General features: G+C 39.1%; 2 protein-coding genes across 3 annotated transcripts in view; one reads left to right on the top strand and one right to left on the bottom strand.

Annotated features, from left to right (window-relative positions):
- The window catches only part of septin8a (septin 8a), a 43,762-nt gene extending 27,589 nt beyond the window's left edge, over window positions 1–16,173 (top strand). The window contains exons 7-10 of one of the 2 annotated variants that reach the window (XM_023286875.3): window positions 41–209; window positions 388–520; window positions 1,926–2,095; window positions 12,518–16,173. In XM_023286875.3, coding sequence (XP_023142643.1) covers window positions 41–209; window positions 388–520; window positions 1,926–2,095; window positions 12,518–12,683 — 638 coding nt within the window. In that variant the 3' untranslated portion in view covers window positions 12,684–16,173. Of the gene's footprint in view, window positions 1–40; window positions 210–387; window positions 521–1,925; window positions 2,096–4,209; window positions 5,333–12,517 lie in introns of those variants that run through there. The other variant, XM_023286876.3, reaches the window with a different exon arrangement.
- On the bottom strand, window positions 13,868–18,999 carry ccni2 (cyclin I family, member 2). The gene is made up of 5 exons (XM_023286877.3): window positions 18,668–18,999; window positions 17,236–17,392; window positions 16,877–17,011; window positions 16,244–16,318; window positions 13,868–16,117 (listed from the first exon to the last, which is right to left on the bottom strand). Exons 2-5 carry the CDS (start codon window positions 17,347–17,349, stop codon window positions 15,968–15,970), a joined length of 474 nt encoding a protein of 157 aa, XP_023142645.1. The 5' UTR covers window positions 17,350–17,392; window positions 18,668–18,999; the 3' UTR covers window positions 13,868–15,967.
- Between the last annotated feature and the right edge of the window lie 208 nt (window positions 19,000–19,207).

Raw genomic sequence — 19,207 nt, 5'->3', positions numbered from 1 at the left:
CTGTCCTAAACGTGGTATATGTTCTTTTTTTTTTCTTTAGTTGAGAACGAGAGCCACTGCGACTTTGTAAAACTCAGAGAGATGCTGATCAGGGTCAACATGGAGGATCTGAGGGAGCAGACACATGCCCGCCACTACGAGCTGTACCGGCGCTGTAAGCTGGAGGAGATGGGCTTCAAAGATACAGATCCTGACAGCCAGCCGTTCAGGTAGAGTGGACAAAGTAGACACACACACACACTGTGTGGGTAGAGTGAAAATGTGCAAACTCATGCACACACAAGCTTCACAACCACAGAGATACTTGTCTGTCAACAGCAGGGAAAGCCTCTATTGTTTGCAGACAATCATCTATTTTTATCTGTTTTGACTCTCTCTTCTCGGCAGTCTTCAAGAAACGTATGAGGCCAAGAGGAAAGAGTTTTTGGGCGACCTGCAGCGCAAAGAGGAAGAAATGCGACAAATGTTTGTCAACAAAGTAAAAGAGACGGAAGCAGAACTAAAAGAAAAGGAGAGAGAGGTCAGTCTTGACAAATTAGCTATATTTTTACACTATATTTGATTTTAAATGAGCATATTCAACTTGAATGGTGCTTTCTTTGTACAGAAGGTCAGAATTTGATCACATTGGAGAAGAAACATGCCTGTGCTGTCTGATGGAGAACACTGCGTATTGTGTAGTGCAGTAACATTGCTGTCTGTTGAGTTTCCACACAACATAACACATTCAGGGCAGCACTACGATTTTACATGATTTTAATCAACGTAATCAGTACAATATATGACATATAAAACTGAAATTTAATTCATATAGTTGTAGTTTCTGTATATCTAAAGTAGCAGATGAAGTGAAGGTAAGAAACTGTGTTTAAATTTAGAAAATCAGCTAATCAGCGAGACGTGGCTCATCTGTACCAACTGTAGCATGTGATGTTGCTATGGATACCTAAGAATATTCCCTCTCTCTATATATACGTCCCTATAGAGCTCAGCATTTACTCTTCCAGTTTATTTGAGTGTCCACTCATCCACTATATAATGCCATAAAAATAGAATGGAAAAAAGTAAGAGATCTCTTTACACCAGAAATCTGAACCATTGCTTCCTCTAGAATGTGCCGATCTACGTAGTCCCTGCTTTTACTTCACTACCCTCTATACAGTTTAGCTAGTAAAGTTCAGCAACATCAAAACTTACATCCTCCACAGTTATACTACAGTTGAATCAATAATTTTCAGAAAGACTTTCAACAGATACTGCACTTAATGGGGTTTCTTTCAGCAGGACTATAGACTAACCTTTTCACTGGTCACACCTCTTACCTTATCACAGGCAAAACACACCACTTGCTGACCATTTTTGTTATGGACAGACACTGCATTTTACCAATGTTCCCTACAAGCCCCACATTGCAGGCTACCAAATATATTGACAAAACTGTAGCTCTGTTTTTGTCTCTACAAGCCCTTTACTAGCCAGGTGTTCAGCTTTTATTCAACATCAAGTAGTGGCATTTTGAAAACATTTTTCTGGAAAAAGCTGCCTGCTGACCACATGCTGGTACTGTCACTTTACAGCTAGAAAATCCTGGGTTTGAATCTCAGAGCTGGTTAGGGTTTGTGTGGAGTTTACATGTTTTTTGTATGGCTGTGCAGAACTGCTGGCCGGAAAACCGACACAAAGATCTAAAACAGACAAAAAGGCTACGTAGGGCTGCAGAACTAGAGGCAGACTCTCTGTGGGTTTGCCCACATGATCAACAACTTTTATGGTGTTAAAGGTGTTGATCAGTGCAGTGATAAATAAAATTCAGAGACATATTTGTGTTCCTCTTCTAATTTCTCTGTGTCTTTTCTTGGCCACTCTGTTTTCAAATCTTTCCGTCCTCGTCCTGTCTGTCCGTTGACTCGTCTCCTCCCTCTCAGCTGCACGACAAGTTTGAGCAGCTGAAGCGGATGCACCAGGAGGAGAAAAGAAAGGTGGAGGAGAAGCGAAGAGACCTGGAGGAGGAGATGAACGCCTTCAACAGGAAGAAGGTGGCAGCTGAGACGCTGTCCTTATCTCAGCCCCTCAAGAAAGACAAGGACAAGAAAAAGTAAGGCATTCCCTCCTTTCTATCACTCACTGCCCTCATTCTTCCTTCCATTACAGGAAGCTGCTTTTCCTAACCCTTTCTTTAAGTAATCCTTTCGCCTTCAGTCTTGAAATGCTGGCCCTTTTGTCCATTTGCCTTACCTGCTTCTGGTTTTTCTATATAACCCTGTTAAGCAGGATGTTTGCATTCTGCTAAGTCCCGTGGCAAAGTGTCTTCTTAATGAGCCTTTAATAGTGTGCGCTCTGCTGTTGTCGATCTGTCTCCAACACACAAGCATGTCAGCTATTATAAAAGCTTGGCATATGTTAAGGAAACTTCTTCCCCTTTTTGTCCTGCCCAAGCTTAACATTTCCTGTGCTTTCACTCTCTCCTTTTGCCTCGCTCTAATTATTCAGGATACTCAGGGAGGAGGCGGTGTACTCGCTCTCTGAGGCAGTAAAAAGCTTTTAAATAGGTGATGCAGGATTCAGCTCAGGCACGGCAAAGCTGATTTTCAACAATGCTATGCTAATGGTGTGCACTGTGCGGTTACAGTGGCACAGGTATAAAAGCTGGCTTTTCATGTTGGAGCTCATTAACTACAAATCATGTACAGCACACTTTTTAAAATTTCTTATAGCAGAGATGAATAGCAGGTTGAGTAATCATCAGCAAGTAACCTATCACTGTGTTGCATTTACTTTCTTGTCAAATCTCAACAGGAATAGTTTTATATGTTCCTTCTTTAACTCTCTAAACTCTCAGCTCTGATGAACAGTCACATGACAAAAAATCAGACTGAACTGAGCAGATAGGAGACTAGTAGAGAAACAAATTAAAAATGTAAATAGCAAATTATCTGTGGTGTCTAGAGCCATATTTTTTTCAGTATTGGTATCAGCTGGGAACACAGATTTTCAGTTTTTGGAAAATACATTTTGAAAGAAATCCAGTTTCCATTTGTCCTGTTTTTATCATTGACTAAAGATGCATTCAGGAACCTTCAGCTATTTGTAGACAGGCCTGTCCACATACTTGTTTACTAGCTTGGGTTTGGAACTTCAGTTCCATTTAATAGAAATCTTAATGCTCCAGCAGACATTGATATTTAAGGTAGTAATACTGCTCTTGAAACTAGTTGCAGCATTGTATGTTTAGCCCTTCCCCGTTTGCTCTGCAAGACCTTCAGTTAGCTTGCCTTGACCTCCACCCCCTACGTCTTTTTGGATGAATAAGATGCCGACTATATGCTAGGCTTTACCATCCAACATTAGCGCCTGACCTCACCAATAATCTTGTGGTTGAATGGGAGCAAATCCCTGCAGCCGGCTTATAAAAGCTTGTAGAAATCCTTCTCCGAAGAGCGGAGGCTGTTGTAGCTGCTTATTAATACGCATGGTTTTGGAATGAGTTGTGCAGCAGTCACACATGTGCGGTCAGGTTTCCATGTTCTTGTCATGTCCAAATTCATTTGCAGCCATTTCTTAAAGCATCCTTTGAATTTTCCAGTAGGATCACATATTTTATCTCACCTGAAGCAGGTTTTAAAACTCTGCAAGTTGAATTTGAAATCAAATTTAGAGTATCTGAAGCTAATAACTGTCTGAGAAGTTGAAAATAACCATCAAAATGTATTGTCAAGTTGTTGTGTGGACTGTGCATGAATTGCAGTTAATATAGTCTTTATGTTGACTCCTCAGCGTCTCTGTGAGGTTTTGAAATGTTAAAGTGCAGATCTCTGGCTCCATCTTGTGGCTACTCACACACATTGCAGTTGGTGCTGCTGTGGGAAACTCGTCTTCCATTTTGTGATTTTGTTGAAATTGCAGATCCTCAGTTTCCTTTTAATTTGTCTGCTTTTAAGTATTTTGCAGATTACATTCAGGACTGATGTTTGAAAATGAAAATACTGACAGATGCATCACACTGAATGTAGCTGGAATGACTCACTCTTGTTTTCTTTTCACTAACACAAGTGTCGGTCTTTATTTTAACCACAGCATGTCTTTGCTTTAAAGCTACTTACTTAGTCGTCAGTAGAATCTGAATCTTTGCTGTTTAATTTATTATTTCAGTCAAGTTGTTGTTTATTCATTTAATTTATTTTTTTTTTATTGTTTGTCATTGTTTTTCAGTTAATTTATGGCCGCTGTACACCCTTCCACACACAACCGCGGATTTGTCCTCCATCACCATAGCAACGACAACATCTGTTCATGTTTGTTTGTTTATTTCTTTATTTTTGACATTCCATCTTGACATTGTGCACATGGACCAAAGACACCAAGGATGATGATGGTGAAGCCACAGGGGGGAGGAAAGAGTTAAAGATGGTGAGAGATGATGAGGAAAAAATATTCACTTTCCATCAGTGGCCGTCTCATTAGTTCAGGATCTTTCTTTCTGTGTTGTTTTGGACACTTTTTCTATATAAAAATATGCAATTTGTTTTTCTATGTTGTGATTTAAGTATGTTCTGTCTGCATTTTTTCTTGTTTCACCATCAGCTATCCGCACAGAAAGTTAAAACCCTTCAAACCTTTTGATACTACAACACACCTGGGCAAAGTGTTGGAAAATGTTCGATACATGTTTTAAAAAATGTAAGGTGTGCTTGACATTTAAACAGAATATGTCAGTGAAATGGAGCCTTTCCTAAAGTTTTTTTAAATACATGATCTTTCTGAAATGTTGTCCAGGGGCGATGTGTCTGTTACCCGTTTTGTATTCATGAGAATTAAACTTCACAGTAGAATAAATCCCTGTATCAAACGAGCCCAAATAATACATTTAAATAGCTTTATGTCCAGCAATAACTGAGTACCTGTATACTGCAATGCAAATACGTAGGTACTGACAACCTAAAATGCAGTCTTTATAAAAACTTATGCAATATTCTGGTGCTGTTTAAGATTAACTCAGTAAATGTATGTGAATATTTTCTAGAGCTTAATGTGCAAGCTTAATATGCAAAATGTGCTAGTTTTTGAATATGGTGTTATTGTAAGACGCACATATTGACGGTGTGCACTGTCCATAAGTGATTTAACTTTATTGTAATCCATGAGTGATCGTACTGATGTGAGTGTTATGACAGTGGACACACATAAACATGAAGCCAGTATAGACGCATAAACACAAGATTCAGGAAAGCATTCAAGCCTCGGCTCGCTGTAGAAGAGTTTACACTCAGAGATGGAGAAGAGAGCAGCTGTATTTACTGTCTGATGATGGAAATAAATGGAAACCCCCTCCCGACTTTGATGCCTCTCTGCCATGATTTGTTTGTCTGTATTCACCCGCTAGAAGAGATGAAAGTGAAACACAGGCAGGTGAAGCCTCTTATTCCGAGACGCGCATAGAGACAACAAGTCGGCCTTTGCTGCGCCCCGAACAGCTGCCAGCTTGAGACGCAGTGTTTCCTGTTTAGCGATTCCTAACTGAAGAGCTGAGTGTTGTTTGCTCAGCTCATAATCCTGCCTGCTTTCACTGCTGCACCGTGCTGCTGTTGACCTCCGCTGGGTGTGTGTCTGTGTGCAGGGCGGCGTGTTTGTAGTGTGTGTTTGCCAAAGGTGGAGTGCCTGTGTGAAAACGGAGATCAATGTGAAACTTATTGACTGTTTTTGGTCAGTTGGGGAAGCGTGTGTAAGATGTAAACAGTTTGCTTGTGACTGCAGTGTGTTTGTACTGTTTGTGTGTCAGCACAAACTGTAGCTGGCTGCCTAAAAAACCACAGGCCTACATTTCAACTCTCCACAACCGCTTCCTCACTTCATCTGTCTTTGAGCTTTCTCTTCATTCTTGTATGAAAATATAAGAATAGATCAAATAATTAGCAACATAGATTTGAAAAATGGAGGTTTTGTTGAGAAATTCCTGTCAAGGACAAGCCAGTTTCGTAATCTTGAAGTCAGGGGTGTCAAACTCCTTTTAGTTCAGGGGCCACATTCAACCCAATTTCATCTCAAACGGGCTGGACCAGTAAAATCATAACATAAAAACCACGAAATAACCCCAACTCCAAATTTGTCCTTTGTTTTTGTGCAAAAAAAAAGTCCATTCTGAAAATATTCACATTTAAGGAGCTGTCTTTCTACAAAACATCATGAACAACCTGAAATTTCTTTAGAAAAGTAAGTTCAATTTCAATAACATTAATTCTGACACTTCACAAAGTCATCCAGCTGGCCGGATTGGACCCTCTGGTGGGCCAGTTTTGGCCTGCGGGCCGCATGTTTGACACCCCTGCTGTAAAGTAAGAGCAAATAGTAAATATCAATAGGGTCAATATATAATTGTGGGACTTTTTGTAACATAGTTGACAGGTAACATAGTTAACGTTTTTGTTGTTTTCAGGCCTAAAATCAACATGACTGCCTATAACAAAACACTACGTGGTATTTTTACACCAAGATTCTTCTAAATATTATATATACAATTGAGGAAAATTGAAAGTTATTTATTAAGATATTGTAGTAAACCTGTTGACATACCATAAATCTACACTTGACTCACGCACTACTTTCTATTAAATAAGTCAGAAAGCCTTGGAGTCTTTTCAGTCTTTTCTTCAGGAGGAAATGACATCATGTGGAGCAGGTCATGTGATCTGGAATTAACACACTTCCTTGAGAGGTGTTTTTGTAATGGGTAACTAGTTGAAAGTGATTTCTAGGACACAGATACAATTAGTTATTTTCCATATAAAATTTGATATATTGTCAAAAAAGAAATATCTGTCATGATTATCTCAACTGAATAAAAAGAAAACAATCGCAAACTATTTTAGAATAAGCTCATTTAATTACTGTTTAGCTAATTAGAAGGTGGTTGTTAATAAATTTGGATGGTTATTTAGTTAACATTTTAGTGATATCCAGTCATTTTTTTATTCATGAGTGATTGTTTCCATAATTAATAATTCTGGAATTTGTAAAGACATGATGATAATGAACATAAAAAAAAAACAATAGTTTTTTTTTTTTTTTTTACTTTTTATAAACATGTATGCAAGATATATACCATGGACTTCAAAAGTCCCTCAATTATATATTGACCCAGTAAAATAGATATTTTTTTAAACTAAGTGTGTATTTATGACATTATTATTTTACATTTTTCTTCTTCAGTCTGTAAAACATCAAACTGTTAAAATTCCCATCAGATTTTCATAGAATCCATAGTGAAGTGACGTCATTCAAATGTTTTGTCTAAAGATGATTGAGAAACCACTGTACCATCACTGCAGGTTTCTTTATTTATTGTCATTTGCTGCATTAGTATTTATTCCAACACGCAGAATGTGTGTGTGAAAACCCGACAGACGAAGTCACAGCACCGTAATTGAGTTCTTCCCTCAGTAATGGTTTTCTGTTTACTGTGAAGGCTCTGCCAGCGCTATTATTATTCTGTCCACCACCTGCAGGGCTCACTGGATCACATTCAGCCGCACAAGCTGTTCTGAGCTCGCTGTTCTCTGTCCTTTAATACAGCAACACTCTCCACTAACAAAACTGAGTGATTGTTGACTGTTCTACGTACAGACTGTACGTACAGCTGAGGACGATAATGAGGAACACTGCTGTAATCAAAGTGTTTGAGTTTCACTGCATTAACGACTATAACTCTAGTTTATCACAAGTGACTTTTGAGAACACTGAGCTCAGATATTGCACAAACTGCAGTTCCAACAAGCAATTGATAAGACTGAAGTTAAGTAAATTTTAAAGCCTTTGTTTTTGTGTAGCTATGTATAGATTTCCAAGGATTAAAAAAAATAAGTTAGCGACGTTCAAAAAATGCTAAAGGCCAATCAGAAATTGAGTTTTACTCTCTAATTTAGATTTGTTATGATTTTTTTTTTCATGCCCTAATTCTCCTCTACTTTTGTTTCAGTGGCAGAAATAGGCTTCTAGTTATATGAACTCACTTCTGCCCAAATAAATTTAAAGTGGTCAGGAGTAGATCGAATTTGTACAAAATGACTAATTCAGCATGAGAAAGTGTTATGTTTACATAAAATGTCTCTATTTGATCATTTTTAAAATCCTGTAAGAGTTAAACTTTAGCATTAACAGAAAGATTTAAGTCAAAGTCTTTTTTTTGTTGTTAACACTTTTTTTTCTACAATTTGGAAACAAGAGATCACATCTTTAAAGGTGCTGCAAGGTTGACAGCCTTTAGCACCAGGTTAGCATTTTATATATTTCCAGTTCCAGTTAGTGTAATCTATCTGCTGCCTCCAGCATCAGAAGGTGAAGTAATTTTCTGAAATAGTGAATATCAACTTCTATTATAAATAGGCTATAGTAAAACCCAACTCATGACAGCATACATCGTTCAGCCAGAACATTAAAACCACCTTGCTAACATTGTGCTGGACTCCTTCTTTCTGCCAGAACAGTTCTGACCTATTGAGAGCTGGACTTCACAAGTTCACCTAACATGTCCTGTATTATCAGGCACCAAGACGTTAGCAGCAGATCCTTTAAGTCCTGCAAGAGGTGAGGTGATTCCTCCATCTGGGTCAATGTATAATTGAGGGACTTTTGAAGTCCATGGGATATATCTTGCATACATATTTATTAAAAGTTAAAAAAAAAAAAAAAAAAAAAAAAAAGCTTTTTATGTTCATTATGATCATGTCTGTACAAATTCCAGAATTATTTATTATGGAAACAATCACTTATTAATAAAAAATGACTGGCTATCACTAAAATGTCAACTAAATAACCGTCCGAATTTAATAACAACCACCTTCTAATTAGCTAAACAGTAACAAAATGAGCTTATTCAAAAATTGTTTTGTGTTTTTATGAAGTTGAAATAATTATGACAGATATTCCTTTTTTTGCCATTATATCAAATTTTATATGGAAAAAACTAATTGTATCTGTGTCTAAGAAATCACTTTCAACTAAGTTACCCATTACAAAAACACCTCTCAAGGAAGTGTGTTAATTCCAGATCACATGACCTGCTCCACATGATGTCATTTCCTCCTGAAGAAAAGACTGGCCAGACTCCAGGTTTTCTGAGTTATTTAATATAAAGTAGTGTGTGAGTCAAGTGTGGATTTATCACATGTCAACAGGTTTACTGCAATATCTTTATAAATAAATTTCAATTTTATTCAATTGTATATATAATATTTAGAAGAATTTTCTCTAAAAATACCATGTGGTATTTGGTTATAGGTGGCCATGTTGATTTTAGGCCCTTGCAAGATATATCCCATGGACTTCAAAAGTCCCTCAAATATATACTGACCCTGCTAATGTGTATCAGTGTTGCCATTTCACCTTCCTTGAACCACTTTTCCTCACTGCTTTGGAGATGCTCTGACCCATTCATTATCCTTAATCTTAGCCCATTTTTCCTCTTTACAACACATCAAATGTTCACTTGCTGCATGATGTATCTCACCCCAAGACAGGTGTCATTTTAATGAGATATCAGTGTTTTTACTCACCTGTTAGTGTTTCTTTCTAGATATAACACACAACCAGATAGGGGATTAAAAAAGTATTGCCAATTTAGCTGGTTTACATATTCTCCATCGAGCTGAGCACTAAATACTCCAACCTGCTGCAACGCTTTTAAATGATCGAACCAGAAGAGACTCATGAAATCATAGCTTTATTTCTGTGGTTGACAAAACAGTAACATGTAGCTGCCTCAGTATCTGGAGGAATATGAAATAAAAATTGGTCACCATGTGGCTCGGCCGGCTAGATGAATCGAAACAGACTGTACAGGTCAGAGAGAGGACAGTAACCACTTCACATTAGAAAAACTGAACACAGCGAACAGTTCCAGCCACCTAAAGTCACAAAGAAAAAATGAAGATCAAAGTCTTTTCCGTGCCTTCAGGCTTCAACTGTTTGACAGCGGAGCTAAAGTCCCTGCGGACACACTGCATGCTCGTCTTTCTGCCAAACTTAAACACTGCTTAAATTGAAATGTGTTTTGTTGCCGTTTCAGTAACAAGATGAAACTAATAGCAGAGCTGCCAGAAGTAGGTGATTTTTTCTAAATAAAAACAGGACACTTTCATCCCAACACTTCAATCTTCAGATCACTGGTGCTGTCATACAGTATATCATAAAAAATACTGAAATTTTTAACAAGGACACTAATGCTGCGTCATTAATCGGTTAATCTCATGTCAAAATGACCTTCTTTTGGTCATTCTGCTCTAGTGTTGAACTAATCTCCCAAATGTGTCTGATATGTAACAACAGTTGCATAAATTAAATCAACACAGGCTGAAAGCATAGAATAAAAATAATAACGTGCATAATTTAGTCAGGGAAGTAAAGCTTTTAAGTAAAACTGAGCTTTTGTAAATAAAAATTTAACAGCATAAAAATGTTTAGTACAAGTCAGTAAGATTAAAATAATTTTAAAAAAAACTGCTGAAAAAATATAATTATTTTTGCATTTTTTTAAAAAAAGCTTGTTTTATCTCAAAGTGCTACGTGGCTCTGGGGGGGGGACCTGAGCACCAAGATACCGAACAGCGAACAAAATCAGGACCAGCTCTCAAACGTAAAAAAAACCTACATACACCCTTTCTGAATCCTTTACCTCCAACTTGTTGAGACAATTTGAGGCGGATGCGATAAAGGTAGTATAAAAAGGAGGAAAAAAAGAGCATCAATCAGTCGAGAACTTAAACAGACAGATTGCTCTGCACCAAAAACAAACATTCAAATCTCATTACAGCTCTCCGGGACAAGTGCACAGAAGGGACAATAACTAATTTGACCTTAGCCACCCTCTTTTTTTTTTTTTCTCAAATCAGTCTGGAAATGTTATGATAAGTGAATGTGGATATAAGAGCTCTGCAGCTCTGTGAGGTGGACGGTAACTGAATGCTGCTAGTTGACAGCAGGGTGTAAGGGTGGGCAGGGGGAGACGTCTTTCTGCTGGAACAAATCCTCCTCCATGTCGCTCCCCTCGGCGTTCGGAGTCGCCTCCTCGCGATACAAACACCTAAAACCGTCGTAGTACTCATCAGAGTCCCCCTGCTCCTTGCCGATGCGCCCCCTCCTGGCCCGGCCGAGGCGCTGCTCCTCCTCGTGGATCTGGGCGCTGTCGAAGATGTAGACGGAGTTGGTCGGCAGGGAGAACTCCTGGCTGTGGAGGTACTCGTCCACCATCTCTTTGCAGTGGATGAATTCAACACTGTCGACCTGGAAGAAGGATGGAAGGAGGTTTCAGAAGGACTGATTTCTGAGACGGTCATGTCTGTGGGCTTCTACTTTCAGCAAAGTGGCATAAATAACAGGTAGCGACTTTCAGCCTCCTACATTGGATGCTACTTGTGCACAAGCTGGGTCTAAAGTGCAGATTTGCATTATAATTTTAGGATTAAAACTGAGTGCTCATTACAATGTTGGACCTGTGGGAGAAGCCAAATAGCTGCTTTAACTAAAGACGTGCGCTGCACATCTGTTGTTTATCTGAATGTGCCAACATGCGCCTTTAATGATGTATCTTTATGTAAAACAGCCCCTTTATAAATACTAGATTTTAAAAAGCAGCATCAAAACATACAATTGTGAACAAACTTTCACTACCGTTCAAAAGTTCCAGGTCACCCAGGCAATTTCATGTTTTCCATGAAAACTCACACTTTTACTCATGTGCTAACATAACTGCACAAGGGTTTTCTAATCAGCAATTAGCCTTTCAGCACGACTAGCTAACACAATGTAGCATTAGAACACAGGAGCACTCTGTACCCCTATGTAGATAATTCATTAAAAATCAGCCATTTATAATAATGTGTAGACTGCATTTCTGATTAACCCCGTAAGATCCAGATATAGGAAAGAATTAGCAAAAAAATAAAACTATATAAATATACAAACCCAAATACAGAAAAAAATGAGCAAAAAATTAAATAAAACAAAAAAGTATATAAACACAAATCTAAAAAAAGAAAAATTAGTAAAAAAAAAAAAAAATATATATATATATATATATATTTCCAAATATAGAAACAAATTGCAAAAATAATATATAAATAATAGAAAACAATAATAACAAATAAAACGGATGTATTTTTGTAACAGTGGGTTTTATAGGGTTAATTTGATGTTATCGTCATTGAAAAAAAAACGCTTTTCTTTCGAAAATAAGGACATTTCTACGAGACCCCAAACTTTTGAATGGTAGCATATACACAATGCGCCCGTATATCATCCAATATTACTGATTATAATGTGAATAACTGCAGATTTTTAAACAACTGTGACACAACATACAGTACAATAAGCTACAAATCAGACAGTGGTTTACAAAATGTTTAAGTTCTAATAGATGTTACGTCATGGATGTAAGAAATGTATCGCCACCCTTTCATTCCAACTCTATCATTTAGAAAAGGTGTCTACCTGGCCTGTGCCTTTCTCTTACCTGTGCTTTCTTCAGCAGGTCGGTAAAGACGGAGAACCAGTCGGGCGTGAGCGCCTCCAGCTCCAAAGTGATGATGGCCAAGGCCAGCGTGGAGCCCTTGAACTGCCAAAGCTGGTGGCAGGCCATACAGTGCTGCACCTGCCTGGTCCACAACGCCACCTGGAAGCCCGAAGGCCTCTTCTGATGCCCCGGACCGGCGGGAAGCTCGCCGGGGTCAGTTGCCGAGTCCCAGCCGACACCGGAGCCGAGGCCGATGGACGGAACGAGGTGGGGGTGGCCGGAGACGAGCAGGGCGTGGAACTAGGAGCCGAGATGAACAGAGAAATGCAGAGGAGCGAGACCAAAACATTAGCATAATGATGTCATTGTTGTCTCATCGTCCATCGCTCATCCCGCATTACTCCTACGTCAAATATTCCAGAGCATTTAACGTCCAAACGTACATATCTGACAGACACATCATTCATCCCTCTGATCCCAAATTCATTCTCATCCTGCCAAAACACTGTCAGTTTGCAGTCGGTGATTTTCTACTCTTCTCAAGCGTTCGTTGCCACATTAAAAGTTACTGTAGAGGTTCGAACCTGAAGCTCTGCAGGTCTTACTAATGAAGCCCCCCCTCTTTGCCTGAGTACTCATCGTAACCTTGTTTGTATCGTATCGTACGTGCAGTGCTTTTCTGTGTTCCCATTTGTGGGCAGAAACCTGACCTGAGTGGGGGCTCAGAGTAGAAAAACAACAACTTTGCACTTTAGTTTCTTCATGCTCTTGTTAGCTGACTTCGAAGAAGACGGCTGATAAGATACTGATCAGTGGCTGGTAAAGAAAATCATGTATTTATTAGATTGGAAAACATCAACACATTCTCCTAATGTTTGCTACACTCCATCGTCTTGTGTTTCCCTCATCGTGTTGAATTCATCTGCTTCAGTTTGTCTCTTACTCTGTAGCAAAAATAAGCCATGGGTTTTTAAGGAAAGTGGAATTTTACTGGGAGGTAGATTCAGCAGTGTGGTGCCAAAGTCAAACAAAAACTCCCCAAAATCCCTCCTCCCTCCTCCCCTCTCTTGGGTTTTCCTGCTTCATTTCATTCGAAGAAATCGGATTGCAGGGTAAATGTAGCAAACAAAGGCGCAGTTGTGCGTTTGGACTCGACGTTCCCAATCGGACGGTGAAAGTTTCTTGCACCGCACGGCTGATTCTACCTTCCAAATCTCTGTAAATCCTCCTATTTATTCATATCAAAGTGTCATGGTGGAGAGTCTGTGACAAATTATTGATAGATTTTATCGATTGCTGTTTTGTAGACAATGGAGAATAATAACGCTGAGTAACTTCTTCAGGGCAGGGGGGAATGTACTTGTGAGATATTTACAGTATAGGTCAAAGTATTTATTTGGAAAACAAAAATATTTATTTGAATAGTATAAAAAGAGAAATATGTCTTTATTTTATTATAGTTTTTATTATTACATTACGTCTCTTTATTTTGGAAGTCTTGGATTTTTTTGTAATACCTAAAGTGAAGTGCTAGGGACAATAATCTATAGATTCACGCTAATAATGATAATTATAACAACAACTCTGCACTCGGTTAACCTGTGACACAACTATCAGTCAGATTAGGAAGGGAAAGTGCCCTTTTTTAGTTCTGCAGAGGACTTGGAATCAGCCCAGTTCAGTCCAAATGTGCCAAGCTGCTTTTTTTGGTGACAGTTTATGGTTTGTGGCTTTAAGAATCAGTCCACTAATCTCACACACAAATCTAGCGCTGTTATTTATCTATCGATGGGAATGCTTGTGGTCTGGGATGAGAATGCATGACAATACTTCACAAATCAACTGTGATCAATACGTTTAAAAAAAATAAATCACTGTCAGATGTATTTTAAAGATGGATTTGAAGCCGATGGAGAAATCCTACAATGTTTCTGTCGAGAAAATTTCGGGCTGTATTCATAAAGCATCCGATTTCTTCTTCATTTACAGTTAAATGTAGCTATATTTTGCTTTAAAAAGACTCTCTGTCTGTAGAAGAAAACACCTGCCTCCCATATCTTCATGTGAAGTGAAGCTGTGGCTGAGCGATTCACTTTCAGCAACACCGTTTCGTGATAAGATCTCTTCTCATTAAAAGGCGCTATGAATACAGCCCTGGGCCCAAGTGCATGAGGGGACCTAAACGATGTTGTGTGTATGTGTGTGTATTTGTTGACAGTTCAGTCAGTGGTTACCGCCTCGGGCAATGAGTTGCGAGGGTTTAACGATTACACTCCTGTGTACAGATCCAAGCTGGAAGCTGAATCACACAGCATGGGGGGGTGTTTCTGAACAATCTCAACAATCCACAGCATGTTATTGATACACTAATCACTCAAAATGTGGTGACAATTTAAAAGGTTTCAGAACTTCAAACTCCCCTTCTGGTGGCAGCAGGGTTTTTAAAGTAAGGCTGCAGGTAAGAGTTAGTCAGAAGTGCCTTGGCCTGATATGCAACACGCATGTTATTTTGCTGGCAGCTTGCAAATGCAGTCTTATATTGTTAAGAGGAGTTTCATGAGGCTCTGTTTTTTAGTTAATATAAACACTGGTGGGTAACTGGTTTGGGTTAGAACTTGGAGTTGACCTCTATGAAAAATTCAAGCCCAATATTCACATTAGAATGCGACACACGATTTTTTTTTCCATCTGTTAGATCAGGAAAACGACCAAATAAGTCTGAAACGAATAATTTTTTTCATTATCCATTCATCTGTGAAATATACTGAATATTTTTGGTTACAAATTGTCAAAAAAAATTGTGAAAATTGGCTGTTGCTTGAGTTTCCACTGCACAAGATGACTTTATTTTTTTAACACCCAAAGATAGTCATGTGTGACAATGAAAAGCATCAAATTCTTGCATTTGGCAAGCAAAAACGAGCAAATATTTGGCATTTTTGGTTAAAAGAGAAAAAAAAAAGATTATCAAAACAGTTGCAGATTCATTTTCTGACTTACTGTTGCAGCTCCAGAGCAAAGTGTGCCAAGATAACAAAACACAGTTAAAGTCAGACAGCATTAACCAAACGCAAAACCTTGAATCAGGCAGGGTTAGAGGCAGGCTTTTATTTCTGTTCTTTGCTTCTGTGATTGTGGGAGGGACTCACTTCAACCAGAACTGACTGGAGTTTGTATTAATACCGATAATGGGCACATTGAGCCAAATGGAATGAATGCACAATCTCTAGTAGGACCAATTCTTTCTTGTGGGGGCAGCAGGAGGGAGGTGCGAGGCTTTCTATACACCATCTTGTCGCAGACATGATGCAAGCATGATGGTTCGATGTGTGCTTTTTGTACTGCTTGTGTTTTTATGCAAGACCAGGACCTGGAATCATTTAAGCTCACGATGAGACGCTCCGATAGTTCAGGTCCAGTTTAAAAAACAAAACAAAACAAAAAAAGTTCATGTCTGTCTGCTGAATTCTAACTTACTATGTGAATGAAGTCGACCGGTGTTGCGGTGTACAAGTCCCAGTGCAGCTTGTCTAGAATGATCCTCTCCATGCGAAGAATCTCCGCTGTCGAAAAGTTGCATCCGCTCTGCACAACCAGGTCTCTGACAGAACCTATTACCTGTTAAAACAGACACACAATAGGGGAGGAAATAAACATATTGTTTTGAAAATGCATTGAAGTCGTGGGTGGTATCTTCGTTTTTTGAAAATGTAATTTTTGGTTATTGCTTTTTCGTCTCCTTACCTCATCTTCCTCATTGATTTTGGCAGCCAGGACCAGCGAGGTAAACGCGATGCATTTCAGGTATTTTGGTTGAGCCTTTGAAAAGAAAAGACTTAGTTAGTTTATAAAAGAGAAAATAGATTTTATTTATTTTTAAGGTCTTTTGGGCCTTTTCGCCTTTATTACGTATAGGACAGTGGACAGAGACAGGAAACGTGGGTAGAAGAGTGGGGGAATGACATGCAGTCAATGGATTCCAACCCATGACCGCTGCGTCGGGCTCTATAGCCCCTGTTTATGGGTCACCTGCTCAGACAGCTGAGCTATCTGGGTGCCGAAAATAGGTTTTAGACAAGAAAAATTGTGTGGTAAAGTTGGAAAATTAGCACAGATCTGCCCCTGCTTAACTCTATCTGCAAAATAAATTAAAAAATACAACCTTTACTGTATGTTCTGGAAGATTTTGCACATTGCAAATTTGATTTAAGCTGCAGATGCTGTTGGAAGCCACACTTAAATGAAAAGTACTTTATACTATATATAATTTGAAAGGAAATAAACAAAAGCACCACTATAGTATTCTGAAAGAATACATTTTCATTACTTGGCAAATTAAACTGTGTGCAAAAACTATTATAGACTCCAGCTGTGTACCTTGACGGTGGACAGCAGTCGGTTGAGGACACACACTCCCAGGGCAAAGGTCTCCGGACAGAACTGGAACAGTCGGCTCATGTCTCCGAGCCAGAGGATCATTTCTTGGTGTTGGGAGGAAGAGATGTCAGCACCCTGAGTGGTCAGAGGAGAGAAACGCTGGTTAATAAATGACACATGGAGGATTGACTTCGTTTTTCACTGGGTTGAAAAAAAAGATTGCTTAAAAATGTGAGGAACTAAAGCAATTTTAAAACACTTACTTCTGTTTTAGCTGCACAAAAAAAAAGCCCATCCGGTATCGGTCATGAAATACTACTCTCAGCTAAGCCGATAAATCACACACATCGCTGGCTCACCTGGATGCATCCGTTCTTGAAGACTGGCACCTTCCAGAGGCGAGCCTCCCTGACCAGGGCGGCCTCCAGCAGGCCTACCAGCCGGCGGCTCTCCGCTGCTCCTGGATTCTTCATCGCCACCACAGCACAGGCCAGGCTTCACCCAGGGCACACACACCTGATGCAGGCAAAACAGTGGATATTACGAGTCAATGTAGAATTGCGGGACTTTTTGTAACATAGTTGACAGGTATCATAGTTGACATTCCTGCTGTTTTCAGGGCTAAAATCAACATATTACCAAACATCACATGGCATTTTTACAGAAAGATTCTTCTAAATATTATATATACAATTGAGGAAAATTGAAAGTTATTTATAAAGATATTGTAGTAAATCTGTTGATATGTGATAAATCCACACACTACTTTCTATTAAATAACTCAGAAAGCCTTGGAGTCTTGCCAGTCTTTCCTTCAGGAGGAAATGACATCATGTGGAGCAGGTCATGTGATCTGGAATTAACACACTTCCTTGAGAGGTGTTTTTGTAATGGGGAACTTAGTTGAAAGTGATTTCTGGGACACAGATACAATTTGTTATTTTTCATATAAAATTTGATATATTCCACAAAAATAAACATCTGTCATGATTATCTCAACTTAATAAAAAGAAGACAATCAAAGCAATTTTTGAATAAGCTCATTTTATTATTATTTAGCCAATTAGAAGGTGGTTGTTATTAAATTCAGATGGTTATTTAGTTTTAGTGATATCCAGTCATTTTTTAAAAATAAGTGATTGTTTCCATAATAAATAATTGTAGAATTTGTAAAGACATGATCATAATGAGCATAAAAAACAGTTTTTTTAAACTTTTAATAAAAACGTATGCAAGATATATCCCATGGACTTCAAAAGTCCCTCAATTATATAATGACCCACAGAACTGGTATACAGTAAAATAAGGGCCTGCCTCTTTTTTGAAAGGTAAAAGGAACCGAAAGGGGTAAGCAACAGAAATGATCACACAGACAGGAAAGTTCAGAATTCCAAAACATTTTCTACTCCCAAAACAGCAACTTGATCAGCTTTTATGATGTCTGTCTTTGCACAATTTGTCTATTTGTTGCGGCAGTTTGCCCAATCAGCTCAGCAGGAAATGAAGTGCGCCTTCAACAACAACGCCATTTTTCAGACTTTGCAGCCAGACAAGGCAGGACTGAGAAGAAACGGAGCAATGCAAGAACTCCCACTTCAAATCTCTGGTATGTGACTTTTGCTGCAACACAAAAGCACAGACAGGATCCGGGCGGGAGAAGCGGGCTGCAGCTGCTGCAGCTTCCTGCAGCTTCCTGCACAGTTGCTGCAGCAGACAAGAAAAACAAAAGGAGAAGGGGGCGGAAAAAAGCACTTGTCTTTTTGTTTCCATTCTGTGCACAAGCTCTCTTACCTCTTCGACTTCAAAAGCAGAGTATCTTCTCGACGGCAGGTGCATTTATACGGCTTTTAAATTAGTCCATGTTCACCGAAAGCAGCCAGCAAACAGACAACAGTAGGATGCTGTTTGGGGGGGAAACAATCTCGGAGCAAAACGCGTTTCGTAAGGAATATAGAGGAAAGCAGCTGCATTATATAGAAACTGCAAATAAAAGTTAAAGTTAAAAAAAGCGCCAATTGTTCCAAAAAAAAGGGGGCCAGTGGGAGGAAAAATAAGCGCAAAACAAGGCAGGAAGCAGAAAATCAGGGAGGATTGAGGGCACTGTGTTTTGAACGCAGCTGGCTCCGCCCCTCAGTGACGTCACGGCTCCGTCTGATAAACAGAAATGTGTTAGTGGGTCAGACATACGGGGTCTCGCCACAAAATGGTCGAGCTCACGCTGGAAATGGAAGATTTCCGCGGTGAGACCAGAGAAGGTGTTTGTTCAGGTGCTCAGATATGACCGGCTGCTCTGGTTTCATCCGTAGTGTGGATTCAGACTCTGTGCAGCTG

This window comes from Amphiprion ocellaris, chromosome 14 (assembly GCF_022539595.1).
Source record: "Amphiprion ocellaris isolate individual 3 ecotype Okinawa chromosome 14, ASM2253959v1, whole genome shotgun sequence".
NCBI lineage: Eukaryota > Metazoa > Chordata > Actinopteri > Pomacentridae > Amphiprion > Amphiprion ocellaris.
Note: the sequence above shows the minus strand (reverse complement) of the source record. Positions and strands in the feature narration are given on the sequence as shown.

Coding starts and splice junctions, on each gene's coding strand:
- ccni2 (XM_023286877.3), bottom strand. CDS start 17,349: ATGAAGAATCCAGGAGCAGCGGAGAGCCGCCGGCTGGTAGGCCTGCTG. Junction 16,319..16,876: donor GACTGCTGTCCACCGTCAAG/GTACACAGCTGG, acceptor TTCTTTTCAAAG/GCTCAACCAAAATACCTGAA. Junction 16,118..16,243: donor AAATCAATGAGGAAGATGAG/GTAAGGAGACGA, acceptor CTGTTTTAACAG/GTAATAGGTTCTGTCAGAGA.